The sequence below is a fragment of the Corvus hawaiiensis genome, chromosome 4 (assembly GCF_020740725.1).
Source record: "Corvus hawaiiensis isolate bCorHaw1 chromosome 4, bCorHaw1.pri.cur, whole genome shotgun sequence".
In the NCBI taxonomy this organism is placed as follows: Eukaryota; Metazoa; Chordata; class Aves; order Passeriformes; family Corvidae; genus Corvus; species Corvus hawaiiensis.
Window position 1 is genome coordinate 70,327,146 of NC_063216.1, and position 14,677 is coordinate 70,341,822.

General features: G+C 36.8%; 1 protein-coding gene across 11 annotated transcripts in view; it reads right to left on the minus strand.

Moving 5' to 3' along the window:
• The window catches only part of CACNA2D1 (calcium voltage-gated channel auxiliary subunit alpha2delta 1), a 365,044-nt gene that overhangs the window by 284,045 nt on the left and 66,322 nt on the right, over positions 1-14,677 (minus strand). For all 11 annotated transcript variants that reach the window (XM_048302698.1, XM_048302701.1, XM_048302697.1 and 8 more), the window contains exon 3: positions 14,074-14,190. In XM_048302698.1, coding sequence (XP_048158655.1) covers positions 14,074-14,190 — 117 coding nt within the window. The remainder of the gene's footprint in view (positions 1-14,073; positions 14,191-14,677) is intronic.

A 14,677-nucleotide genomic window follows, 5' to 3' on the forward strand; every position in this document is an offset into this window, starting at 1 on the left:
AACGAGCAAAGGAGCAGGAACATGGCTGTTGCCAGCGTGCAAGTAGCAATTGAAGCTGAAGGATTATGTAAGGGGTTTCTGTACAAAGGGCAAGACCTAAAGGACCTTTTCAGTTTTGGCGAGTTCTCCCTGCTAGCTTCTTGGGAGAGAAAAAACCCACTTCATAGTGAAGTGCAACCTGCTGACATCTGCAACATGTTGCACCACAAAAATAAAGAAATATTCTTGAAACATAACCACTGATGAATTTCAGGCTTGTTAACTAAATGTAAAGAAAGATGCATTTTTCCTCAGGAATGTCAGAACTGGATGTAATGAAAATGTTAATGGAATAATCTACAGGGGAACACCACTGGACCTGCCAAACTCCAGGACTGAACCTCACAGGACCTGCCAGACTCCAGGACTAGACCCAGATGCCCTTGCTCTTCTTCACACTGCTCTTGTAAGCCCACCACTGCACAGGAGCATTTTCCCTGTACTAATTCAAGAGGACACAAATCAAGAACTTCCTATCTTTGGTCTGAAGATAATTTCAGAATTCACAGAATCAGGAGTGTGCATTATGAACCCAGGTTCACAGAAAAGTACAAATTCTGTTGTTCTTTTTGTTCTGATATTTAAAGGGAAAAAAATCTAGTTACATCATCACATTTTAACACCACATGAAAAGGAGAAATTTATGAACAATTAGATTTTCCATAATCATATCTGTCATATTTGCATAGAACAAAATTTATTGCCTAGGGGCAGTTTTAATTACAATCAAGCGGAGGGTGATTGAAGTTTTAATAAGAAATAGTGAATTGAAAATAAATTAAATCCCCTAACAATTCTATAAAAAAGCACTATTATTCTCAGGGTATACTGAACCTAAAGACTGGCTGAACTTCTCTTGTTATTAAAAAAGAAAGGCTTGAAATACGTTAATGATGTCACTGTTAACTAAACATAGGCATGGTGATAAAACCTCAGACAATGCATTTCTTTCAGCTTGTAAGGAATGAAATGGACACCAACAAGACAAGAAAAAGAAAAAGAAAAAGAAAAAGAAAAAGAAAAAGAAAAAGAAAAAGAAACAAACAAACCAAAACACCCAAAACCCCACTAGAAATTCAAACTGCTTTTTTATGCGACACAGACCATAAAAGAACTATTATACAAAATTACAAAATTTGTATATTCTCATAGCTAAACTACATATCACCACACTTTGTTTTTGTGCTATATTTTGTAATCACCTAACAGCAGTAGCTTCTAAATGATTTCTGTTTGTGAGACTACTTTCAAGTCAATATTGATTTTTAAACAACATAAAAAAATAATATTAAATAAAAATGAATTTTTTTGACAGTCAAAATCTAATGCAAATCTTTGAAACATACTTGGGGATTCATTCCCCTCCCTTGAGAACTAGTGCTCTACACTTTCTACTAATGGTGGTTTTGTTTGACAAAGACCATATCCTTCAAATTTAAATAAGAAACTGACTGGCTTTGTGTTTGCAAAATATTAGCAGAATTTTGTAAATACAGAGTGGAAGGCATAAAAGACATAATTTATAATGGGAAAGAATAAAATAATATTTTTTAAAGAATAGAAATTAAAAGACCAGAACCAGTCTAGGGAGAAAGTAGCCTGAAAAAAACATTACTTGGGGAAAATCTAACATCAAAGGTTCAAAGAATCTGAGCAGAGGCTTGCATAGGTAATGCATGCGTGACATTTGGGCAATAGTAGAAGTGCAAGAGCAGTTACTTATGCTCCAAATACCCATTTGCAGTGCTTAACGCTGAGGTGCTCTGCCTTGCACGCCTCCTGACCCACTGCCACACTTTTTTGGAGTGTCTTGCAATATAAAGAAGATGGTGATGATGTTTGAAACACTAAAAGACCAATGGGAAAATATTCTACTCTCATAACTGTGTTACAGAAGCTAAGATCCAAGCCTCCTATGCTACCCTGCCTCCTAGTTCTGTGAATCCTCCAATTCTCACACTGGCTCAGCACTGGTAGGATGAAGGAATAACCAAGGACAAGTAGGGAATTTTCATTCCGTCTAGCTTGCAATTAAGTCATCAGAGAAATCTTTTAGGAAGTAGGAGACAAACATAAATTATCTCAGACTGAAGATACATTTCATCTCAGATCCCTGATTTCTTAGACAGCCATTTGAGTTATGGAATCCTCTTTCAAACATATAAAAAAGAAAAGCTACCAAAAAAACCTCTGACCAAAACAACAAAACAAAACAAAACACACACAAGATCTCTGTAGCTACCAATCCTAAGTAGAAGATTTCAGTCTCTGATCCTAGAGAAATTAAAGTGTCATCTTTCAACGCTGACACAAATGCTATGCTCCAGACAGAGGATTTCAGTTTCATCTATGTAAGACATCTTGTGCTTAGCACACATATATATCTGTCCTTCGGCTGTTCTCCTCATATGTCCAAATGCCAAAGGTGGAATTTGGACCTAGCTGACTCCACAAAACAGTCAGCTGTGTTAAAATGAAGCATCCATGGGAGACTTTTCAGTCTTTGGAGCTCACACAGGGTCTCCTATCCCACTGTGCATTAGGAAGAGACATTTACAGAGAGGCCACTGAGGATCCCTTCCACCTCCAAGGGAATTCATAAATCGAATCCCAATATATAATAAATCTGATCCCTTTAGGAATCTAGCTGAAGAGCATGAATTTGTACCTGTCAAGCAGCTTCATAAAAGGGGGTGAAAAATGTTACTGGGTAGTCCTTGGACTTTGAAGAAACCATATCTTCATCCCATTGACACATCATAAAATGTGTCATCACCTTGTTTCTTGAAGCTTCCCCATCAAAGGGAATCTTTTAATCCAACAAAAGGATTAACATAAAACACATGTGGAGTACCTCAGCCTCTACTGATTAAAAAAGCTTTTTGAAGGTGAACATTTGTTTATCAGCAAATTCACAGTTGGATCACAGAAAGTTAAGACTTTGAGAAAATGGCAAAAACCAGTATGCTTTCCTTCAGCATATTCTGCTTTTTAAGTTTTGCCACTGAGACTTCTGATACAAAGAACTTGCTGGGTTCCTCTGGAATTTTGCCTTTTGTACTAACAAGTACATCAAAAGTCAACATTGCAACGAAAACTACAGGAGCTCTCTTAAGGAAAGTTTTAACATGGAAATTTCACTACAAAGCACAAAAGGTGCGACAAAGGTGACAGGTGGGCACCTTAAACTGATAAGGAAGAAAAGCATGAAAGAAAGATGCCAGGTGAACACACTCCCTGAAAGTGCTTCATACTTTCATGAAGCTCAGTATTTCTTCTTAACTAACTCTGCAGCAAGCTGTTTCCAAGGATTGGGAACAGCTGATCTGATCCCTTTAAAGCTTACTTGGAAGAGCCCCAGATTTACCTGCACTCCTTCCTGAGGGGTCCAATTAACCATGTACCTGAAATACTGGCACAAAATGTGCTACCAAAAGGTGTGAAGTAATACTCAAATATTCCAGGAAATTTGTTACACTACTGGACACATACTGTTATCCAGACCTAACAGCGCATTTAAGGATACTGCAGCTACAGAATAAGCATTATGGCCATGCTGTAGATAGGTACCATAACACCCAGAAAACACTACCCTTTACAGAAAGGAAAAAAAAATTAGGAAGCCTGTTTGAAAGAACATACTCTTCAACTACTCATTCTTGAATGCTAATTTATAAAATCATATGACCAGCAACCAACTCAAAAGTGGGGACTTATCTTTTGCTTGTGTAAAGGACAGATTCTGATGTCCATTATGTATTTCAACAGTTTTTTATTGCAGTAAGAGTTCTACTGAAGTTGAAAGTCTGATGCTTTTACATACTTCATCAGTCAAAACTGGCATTTCTAAATTTAATCTTACTCTGGCGCCACAGTAACAATTATTGCACTCAGCTCAATCTCACTGAAAATTTGATCTAGAAAAAGGCAGGAAAAAACATCTGAGCATTTTATCAGGGCATGTACATAACAATTAGAAAGGGTTGCATTTTAAACAATATAGCTTTAATTCTCCATTGCTGCTTTAATTCTGCCCTCTGAAGTGAAAATTGAACTGAATTACAATGCAAATGTTTTGAGAACTAACTAAAACTCTCTTACCCAGGAATGTACAGATTTCATAGCATATTTTAAAAGCACTGACTCAGACACAGGTACCCTGGAAAGTATTTAAAGTCAAATGGGGTAAACAATTCAACATGAGTTAGTGTGATGCTGCAGCAACACAATCTAATCTGAACTTTTAATATGGAGAATGTGGAAAAAGACAAGAAAAAGGTACAAAGAATTCCACTGAGACAAATACTGGAATCATGCATACAGTCAGGTATCAATGCTCTTAAAGCAAAGATTCTGAAAGACCAGAGACGATAAAGAGCCCAAAATTTAACCCAGGCATAATGCAGGCTTGGGATTGTGTACAATACACAACTATTGTACCATAGTTTATGCATAATGCAAGTTTGCATCTCTGAAAACAACACTTACACTTCATTCTTCTCCATAATGTTTAATAGAGCTTTCAGCAAATGAGTGGAATTTTCATTTCACAGAGGATTTTAATTTTTTTAAATTTGATTTTATTGTGCTTGAAAACTTATGTGTAGTGACTGAAGAAAAAAAAGAGTCTTGAATGGGCTGACTAGACAGCACACGGGTATGGAAGCCAACACTTGCAAATTAAACTACTACTACAAAATATTATTATTTGAAAAATGTGATGTACCATGGAAAATAATTCTTCTGTAAAACTTTCAACTAGCCACAGAGAAAAACAGTTTTACACACACACACACACACACACAAAACAAACAAACAAAAACATAAATGTGTTCCTTGGGCATGATCTGAATGAAAGTCATCAGACCAAGAAATAAGGAAGAAAAAAATTCTCTTCACCATTGCAGCACTATGTACAGTTCAGGGCCACAAAAATCAGGCAGAAGCTCATACAAGGAAAACAAAAATAACTTCAGGAGAAGAAGCTGCCTGAGGATAAGAAGGCTAGCAAAGCCCTTGAGGCAAAAACTGGAACTAATCCAAGAAAAATAACTACAGAGGTTTGGGTTGCATTGTTTTATTTTAAATATTGAGCTTCCAAAGCTGAAAAAGTAACTTTAAAACTAAAAGAAATCAAGACTTATTTGAGCAGTATTTCACCTTTCACAGCTCCTAAGTCGAACCTCCAGCTTAGGGTGATGCTGGCATTAATGAGGCCATGTGCCTGCAGAACATCTTTCACAAATTAAATTTCAGTATCCATAAAGGTGGACAAAGAAACCTGATTGTAACGAGACCATGAAGAATCTCTCACAGGTTGTAAAAAAACATCTGCAAAAAAATTTCTGCAAAATCAACCATGGCCATTTACTTTGTAAGTGACTTTACTCAAATATATAAAGGGATCTAAACAGGAAAGAACTGCTACAGATATCAATGCTCCTTATTTTTCTCCATATGAAATGTGAATGCAACAAAACTATGCTAACAGTGACAATTTACTGTATAAGGAAGAAGAAATGTCAAACTGTGAAGCTGATCATCAACTAATATTATTTGCCACAAGTCCTTTTTAGCTTTCTTTGTCTCAGTTAAAGCTCCAAGTGCAATGCACTGTGCTGGCAGGATGGAGATTCAGCAGGTGTCTCTCTAAGCTCGCAGACTTGATGCCATTGCAGCACTTTGTACAGTTCAGGGCCACAAAAATCAAAATGATGACTGCGGCTATCTATAAGGACATGGCAAGTTGGAGGGATGACCCCCTCATCTGTCAACAAGAATACAAGATCTGCAGAAGGCAAACCAAGTCAACCGTGGAAAGAAAAGCACGGAAACAGGCAATATTCATAAGAACTTTCACTGCAAACACACTGATTTATTTTTCCAGACTTTATGATGCCTTGCAAGGTATGTGAGTTATGTGAATCTATCCTCTGAGGCGTAATGTTTCATCCACACAACCTGGATTTCGGTTAATAAAATAAGACTCTAGGCAAGACAAGCAAAAACAAATTCAAACATCTGACATGTGGACAAGTTGACAAATGTTTGACTTCACAAGTGTTGCGTCTCACTAGCTGTCATTCCAAAACACATTTGCTTCGGCAACTACAGCTGACTTTTAAAATAGACTACATTTACATCTGGAGATTTAAACAATGTTCATACAGGCTAATAGACTCAGTACTGTAGTCTAAAAGAGCATATGTAGAAGTTTTTCTGCTAGTGTGTAAATATCCAGTGAGAGTAGTTTCAAAAATAGCAAAGCATTAGTCTTAAACTCACCTGAAAAGTTCCTGCCATATCTGAACAAGCTCTTTAGACCAGCTCCAGCCGTGGACTGAAATCTAAATCTAATGCTGCAACAAGGAGATGACAATGTCTATTTTAAATACTCACAGGAAGCATCCAGAAATAAAATTTAAAATTTTTCACCTTGGTGAGTTACTTAGGATGCAGAAAATTGTTGGAGATATAAAAAGTAAACATGTGAATAGACCTGGCGTCCTAACACTGTAAAATTCTGGCACATACAGAACAGAAAAGAGTTAAAGGACGAAGACATATTTTCATGTAAAACCATGGCATGCATGCATGATCTTTCACTCCTTGCACAGAGGACAGTGTATTTTAGTTGTATTTTTCCAAAATGTAAGCATTTTTCTGGGAGGATCATTGCAATTAAAGACATTTGCTTTATGATGCTGGTACACACTTTGTGTAATCTTTTACTATAGCTAAAGAGACACCCTCAACTTGAAATTTAAAGTTAATAAAATAAAATTTTTTGAAATAATAAAGAGAAGAAACAGGTACAACCAAACAGTTTCAAGGAGAAAATTAATATGTTAGAGTGAAATTAATATAAAACCTGTGTTCATGACACAAAAACATGCATAGAAAAAACTTTCTTCATTTGTTTGACTGGTAATTTACTCCAGTTACTTTGTTCTTTTCCAACTTTTTAGACTTCCTCTTCTTAGAAGTCATACCTGAAATTATTTTGGCAAACAACCCAGCACACACAGTCCATTGCCAGTTCCTTTATGATGTTCAGCTTTTCACAGAACTAACAAAAAAATACTAACAAAATGTCAGAAAGTGTTGTTTGCTGGGAGACTAACCACAGTTCAAGCTATTTCCTTTCTCTGAATTTGTCCAACTTGAGCCCTTTGCAATAAAATTGTCCAACACTGCCTGTAATTGGCAGAGTCAAAGGAATAGAAATGCCTGAAAATAAAAAAAAACTGAATAGCAGCATATCTACCAAGACATAGGCGATGCTTCTTTTTGTACTGAAATCAGTTTTCAAAGCAGTTTTCAAAAAGGCTTACATTCTTAATATTATCTAGGAAAGAGAGGAAGGCAAAGCTATTTTATCTTGATTAACCTCTGATACGACCACAATTCAAGGGTAAAATTCTGCCTTTCTCTGTGCATTCTGTGGGATATCACACCCATGCATAATAACTAACAGGAAACATCAGATTCCTCCATCAGCTCAAGACCTAGTTCATCAGTGTCTCCTACTGACAAAATCACAATTTTTATTGTGCCATTATTTGCAAAGTGATGAGGGAAGTCACAAGCACAGATTACCCTCAACTTTAAGAGAATCCAAACTACACCACTGAGAATGACTTAATTTTCAGGCAAGGACTTTAGCCCTCACAAGCTGAGAATAAGAGCAAATGAATTCACCATTTGGAATTGAAGGGATACTGGAATATAGTTCGGAAGCAATTTCAACACACCTGTTAAAGTGTGTCCATATCCGGATATGGATCCACATGTATTCACAGACATTTTCAGTTTAAAGACCTGGCCCAAGGCATCACAGAGTGATTAGCTCTAAACTTTAGATTAGCATGCAGGAATGGAGGACTCAGCTCTGAGATGTGACTATTTAAGCCTCTTGGAATTCCTAGTGGAGCTCAGAATAATGGTGTCTGAGTTGTAACACAGCCCAAAAGCAAGAGATGATGTCCAAAGTTCTGCTAAATGAGTGGACAACTCAAATTTATCTATAGAGTATTTTTAAAGTATGGAAAGCTATCTTGTTACTATAGGCAATTTAAGATTAGCAGACCAGAAGGTAGGTGTCACAGAGAAGTTTTTAGGATGTTAGAATGGTTTTAGATATCAAAACAAAACTCAAGTTAGAGCGAGGATACCTTTCAAAAGTAGTATCAAGCACACCTACAAAATTTATTTTAGTTTTATAGGTCTTTCAGGCTACAAAAAAATTCCCAACCCTATTTAAAGTGCATAGGATCTCTGCCTGGGAATCTTGAAATATGTTATAACACATGTTTATTTAAGCTTCCTGGTTTTATAGTGAGACGCTGAAGACTTATTTCAGGCGGGCAGGGAAATACTGAGAGATCTGGACACACTTGCACAGCTGTGTTGAAATTGCATCTAAAACAGCAGATAAACATTCTGAGCTCCTCATTCAGAGACACAGTTGTGCAGCTTGGACATTTACCAAGAGCACGTAGAGGGAACCTGTCTCCCAGCACACAATCTGTGCCTCAGTTTCCATGGAAACTCAGCTTCCTCAGTTTTCTTACAAAATCAAGGCAAGGAGGCTGGAATGAAGATATTATGCCTCTGGTTGAGATGTCTGAAGAAATCTAGACAATAAGGTTCAAATGTGCATGTAATTCATCTTTATCTGCACACAGCTCAAGAAACCAAGGGTACTGACTAGAGCCTTCCCTTGAGCGACCTTAACATGAGTTAGTTAAAAGCAGACTCAGATGACCCCAAAGCAAAACAAATAAATCATAGGCAGGAATTTGGCGGTGAAAGTATGACTGTCTCTCATTCTCCAGTGAAATGTATTTTAGTGGAGCTTGAGTGTTTGCTTTACACAAATGGCTATGCTGTTGCCATACAGTGTGGGCAGTGATGCTAATAAATGCACCGTGAGTGTACAACATAGTGCTGACAATAAGATCTTGACAATGAGGCTTACCAGAAAAAGGTATTTTATTGTGGAAAAGACTTGTAGGGGAATATGCATATGCTCTAATTTTGGATAGGAGGATAATTGGGATTAATCTCAAACTATTACACAAACAGCCAAACATTAAATGATTTCAGAATGCAGAATGGGACCTTAGCTAAGCAAGAAATAGGATGTTTTGATCCTTTTCCCTAAAGGTTCTGCAGTATGGGCTTGAAAAGACTGTTACTAGGTATCCTTTATTCTTCATTTTCTTTCTTTAATTTTCTTTTACCTAAGAGATACAAATTGCTTACTATCTTCAATTCAAATATATGAGCAAAAAGGAGAAGTGGTAAAACTGCAGATTTTCCAGCTGTAGAAGATTCAGGATGCTCCTTGACATGTACTGAGCAACGGGGAGAGGAAGACCAAGGGCTGCAACTTCATACTGCACAGGAGTGAAGTGGCTGTTTAAATTTGGTGTACAGCACTGGACCAAATATTACTTTTTATATGTTGAATATGTTATATAAACAAAATTATACCTCATTCCCCTCATGATACAATGCATAAACAGAAAACAAAACTTCAGAACTTTTGCTTTGGCAAAGCACTGAGTATTTAAAATATCCCTTTCTAATTTTAAAGTATGACCAAAAAAAATTAGGATTTTTGCAAATCTTAAGATTACTACAGTATTTTACATGAGCAATAAAAAAAGTATTATTAATCCATCTTGTATATTAATGACTTTAAAAGGGTTTAATTTTATGTAGTCAATGAGGAAATATTTGTATCTCCTCAAACCATATTTTATAAATATAGGAATGATGTATTTTCCTGGTCTTAAAATCAAGAATCAAACATGATTAGAAGGCAAAAAGGGATTTTCCCTCTGTACTTATTTTAAGGATCCTTAGGTGCACTACGTCCAGGTGGAATGCCCCGAAATGCACACAGCAATGCACACACACAATAGATCTGGTACAACATTATAGGCCTTACTAATTAGCATATCTATCAAAGATTCCCCAATCAGAGGCTCAAGTGAGCCCCCTTCCCCAAGGAACCTTCTCCTGGATGGTTCTATCTTAGTTTATAGAATGTGTTCTGGAGAGGACCTTGGGGTCTGGGGCATTCTGATCCTCAACTACAAGGCTTCTAAAATGTTTAGCTTCCTAGCTTAACAAAATAAGTCTAAGAATGGAGGCTAAAAAACACTAAGAATACAAAAAGCTATAAAAGGTATAAAAGGGGTATAAAAGAAAAGGCAAAAAATCATCATGGCATCAGTACAGTGACAGGTACTCTCTTTAGTATTTCTAATGATACTCAACAAATAAGCATTAGTATCTTCCAAATTTTCCATTTGAATGAAAAGATTATGATCTATTTGCATTATCTACGCAGCTCCAGAAACCTATTGCACTCATAAATGCAGCAGGAATGCTAAAACAGAGGCTAAGTCTATCAAAAATGAACAATTTGGGTGCCAGACAGCCCAGTGGGCTAGGCATACTATATGTTGGTATCCTCGGAAAAGCTTTGTGAGTTTTGCCAATAGCCATTGCAGGATATATTTTCAATGAAACCTCCACCCATCTGCCAGTACACACCTGGGGCTGCAGGTTGCAGTGGTAGCACAGCTCTTCTGTACCCCACTATTCAGTAAGGTACACAGAGACAGAATATTGACTTCTCCGTAGTATTATCATGAAATTGTAGGATCATAGAATATCTTGAGTTTGAAAGGACCCATAGGAATGCAAGGACTCCAACTCCTTGCTCCTTGCAGGACCATATGCATATGAGAATTCCATTATATTGAAATAGGGGATGTTCAGTACGGTTAGGCCAGGCAAATACACAATAGTAAACAGCAGTAAACTATAAAAGAAATGTTCACTATTTCAACAACAGGCTCCATTGCAAGACAGTCTTTGACATCCTTCGCTAGAAGGCTGTTGCCTGTCTCCCTCCTTACTACTCATACTACTCTCTTCCTCCACTGCACTTTGCTAGAAAATTTTCCATTTTCTTCTCATCCTAACTTTTCTGTCTATGCCTAATATTTCCTAGAAACAGTATTCCAGGAAAGCCCTGTGAGATCAGATCAGGGCTTTCCCCTTTCTCCTTCCTCAGCTAGGTACCTATTTTAACCACCATTTTTAAGCTTCTGTCAAACAGAAGCTCACACCCATTTACCTGGTAATTTTACTCTCATAGCTAGAGAGTTTTCTAGCACAGTGTTACATGAAAACACAAATAATTCAGAATGCAAGAGATATTTCTCATTTAAAGGTGCTCTTATGGCTCAGGGGAAGGCAACTTATTGTTAGAAAGGTCATCACTAATATTTGCTTATTATAACCTTGCCCAAAGGTTGTTTGTGTCTCATGCCTAGAGGAAACCATGGCATCCCTGAGGTATGCTAGTCTCTTGATGCTTACATCATTGATGTAATTCACTGGCACCTTCCTCAAGGCATCACTGCAGGATGTCTGATGCTCTTGCATCATATTCTTTTCAGGATTCAGGTCTTAATTAACACTTTGAGTCATATTAGCCCTAATGGTTAAACCCTCTGTGCAGTCATTAGTGACAGTTCTGTTCAACTCCACTCCTGATTTCAGATAAAATGTGACCCATCAGGCTTTAGAAGACTGAAATTCAAGATAAATAATTCAGCCTCATTACATAAAGTTTATAAACTGACAGCTTAAAGGTAGTCCTTGAAAAAAGCAGAAAGAGAAATATATATGGAAGGTAAATAAGTCCTCTTAGTAGAAATCAATAGATCAGGTGCAGGGGATAATGAATGTCTCCTGTGTGTAAAAAAAAAACGTAGGAAGGTTTAAAATCAAAAGTCATTGAAAGTTCTGGTATACATCTGGGATAACTGCAAATAGAAAAGTCAGTATAAATAACCGAGCTGTTAGGAGCTACTGGACCAAAGGACCATCCTGCTCCTACTTTAGTCTTCTTTTACCTTGGGAAACTGAATCATATTGCCCTTTTCAAAATGTGACCATTTGCTTGCCTAAAGTGAGGTAGCACCTTCTTCCACATTCACAAAAAAATGTTCTGGAATATTTCTTAAAGTAAGCATGAGATACTTATTTAATTTTCTTAAAATTTTAAGATCAAACTACCACAAACATATAAAAACCCCTACATTAATCTTGAGTCTTGAGAAAATATAAGATTTGTCTGTAATAACTTAAAAAACACCAATCTTATATGGGTTGAAGCACAAATGGTGGGGGAAATTGTGTATTCACAAAGGTCTCCAAATGTTATTTTCTCTGATTTTGTTTTGCCTCTTAATCGTAAGTTCTTTTACTCAGAGTTTGGATTAAAAGGCAGACGATGCTAGGTTCTTCTTTTTTACTGATGTTTATTATTTTCTTATATATAGCACAGCTGCACAGGATGTGCCTCTTAGTTAACAAGGTGGAAAATGGCTGTGAGTTCTAACTTTCAAGGCCTTTTAAAGTCCAAATCACCCAATTAGAAAATGCTAAGTAATATGTTTTTGACCACCAGAACACTCAGATTTGTGAAGAAGAAGGAGAAAAGAAGAACAAATCCACACCCAAAATCCTCCATATTGTTACACATATATATTATTATATCCCAGAAACCTAAATTCTCTAAACCCAGGGTTCCAACATCCAAATGACTTACAGTACTTTGCAATGGTAATACAAAGTCTACAGAATGCCACATAAACACACTCCCACTGAGGTAAAACAGGAAAATAAGAAAAAAATCAAATCTATTTTCCAGTCATTTGAATTAATTAGAGAAGCTTTGGCCCAGATAACACTGATGCACATTGCACATTAGGTAAACAATGGGAACGGGAAGAATGAACTCCTGCTAAGAACCAAAGGCAGGACAATGGGTACCTCTGGTGGTACCTATGCAACAGACAACAGACTGTGCAAAATTTCATTGCCTACAAGAACTGAGTCCTCAGAACAGCAGCAGCAGTTTTACACTCACGCTGATTCTTCAGCTGCTTGAAACTGTACTGATAAAAGGAGTCTTTGGGTGGGACTCATCTCCCCCAGCTTCACACACTTACAATATAGACATTTACATTTGAGGCTTCTCCAACTGAGAAAGAGAGAAGTAAGTTCTTCTTGGCTATAGTTCATCCCATCTTAAAGTCTTACTCAGAAAATGTCAGGTCAGTCCCGACTGAGAAGTGCCTGTTTTATTCCACTGAACAAAAAAGGAGCTTAGGCCAACCAGCTGAGTAGATGTCTACAGTTAGGTGAACGAATCCCTCTTTCCTCTCTCTTTCACTTTAAATGACATGTCCAAACTTATCTGCAGGCCTGTGTGGATATGCAATTGCTCAAGGAAATCCAGTCTGCTTTTCCATCCTTTAAAACTATTTCTAATAGTTCTACTCTGAATCAAGGATGTTTATTAATTCATCCAGATCCCTCCATGCATGTTTGGTCAGTATCTTCTGAAAAGCACTTTAAACTCTTATACTGGCAAGAGTGATGTGAGTAGGAACCATACAAGGCAATTACCCAGGTCTGGTGTCTTACAGGATAGAAGAGAAAGGGACTGCTGGCAAAAGCTCTTTAAAGAAACAGATACTTATTACTTAAAGCATAAAGAATTGTGAGGTCACAATGTAGCATGGTCTTCACACAAAATATGATTGAAATACAGATTAAATTAGCAAATCAGAAAAAAAAGCCCTGCTTCTTGTTTCCCCAAGCTCATTACTGACTATAGAGTACAGTGATCTTCAAGTCATAAACATTCATATGCGTCACCTAGAGGAATATTTTCCAATCTATTTATAATTTGATTTCTTACTTGGCCATGGTTCCTATCTGTCGGTCACTATTATAAACATCTGCCCTATGCCAACAAACGAGCTCATTTTTACCATGAACTCAGGAGCCATCTTTCTACATGCCATGTCTTATACACATCACACTGACACTGCCTCTAAGTGTATAGGCAGTAAAAATAACAATGAAAACATGTTTCAATAGTAAATAAAGATCTTTTAAAATACTAAATAGAAAGCTTAACCCATTAGTACTCACCACCAAGGCTTTAGACCTGTTACTTAGAAGTTTTTCGATGTCTCTGGCTGCAATTTCCACTAGCTGACGAGGGTTGTTTGCTTCTACAGTATACAATGCTGTGTTTTTTGTATAAATCTACAAAAGAAAAAAATTGAAATAAATCAAAATGACAGCAGACATTCAAAATAAGCCAAGTGACTTGACAGAAGAGGCATCAAGACATCCTCTGTTCTTACTGGAGCTTCAGAAAGACTACTGCTATGAAAAGCCAAATGGGCCCTATGAAAGAAGTACTTCACCTTTTTGTCTGAGAGGTAGAAGCTGACACTAAAAATCATTTAATTAATCTTCAAAATTGACCAGTTTTAATGATAAAGTAACCAACTGCAAAATGCTCAAGGAATCTGATTCCCACAGAGTGCTAAGAAAGCAGTAAAATGGAGATCCTTTAAAATCACTGAATTACAGATAAAATAGTTATTGCTGAATTGAATTCTTCCTTGAAAGCTGAAATACAAACATACCAATTGAATTAATTCATTTAAGTTATGTTAATTTAATCAGCTTAGTCACTTATCTATTTATTCATATGATAGTATTCACAAGGAAAGAGAAGGAGGAA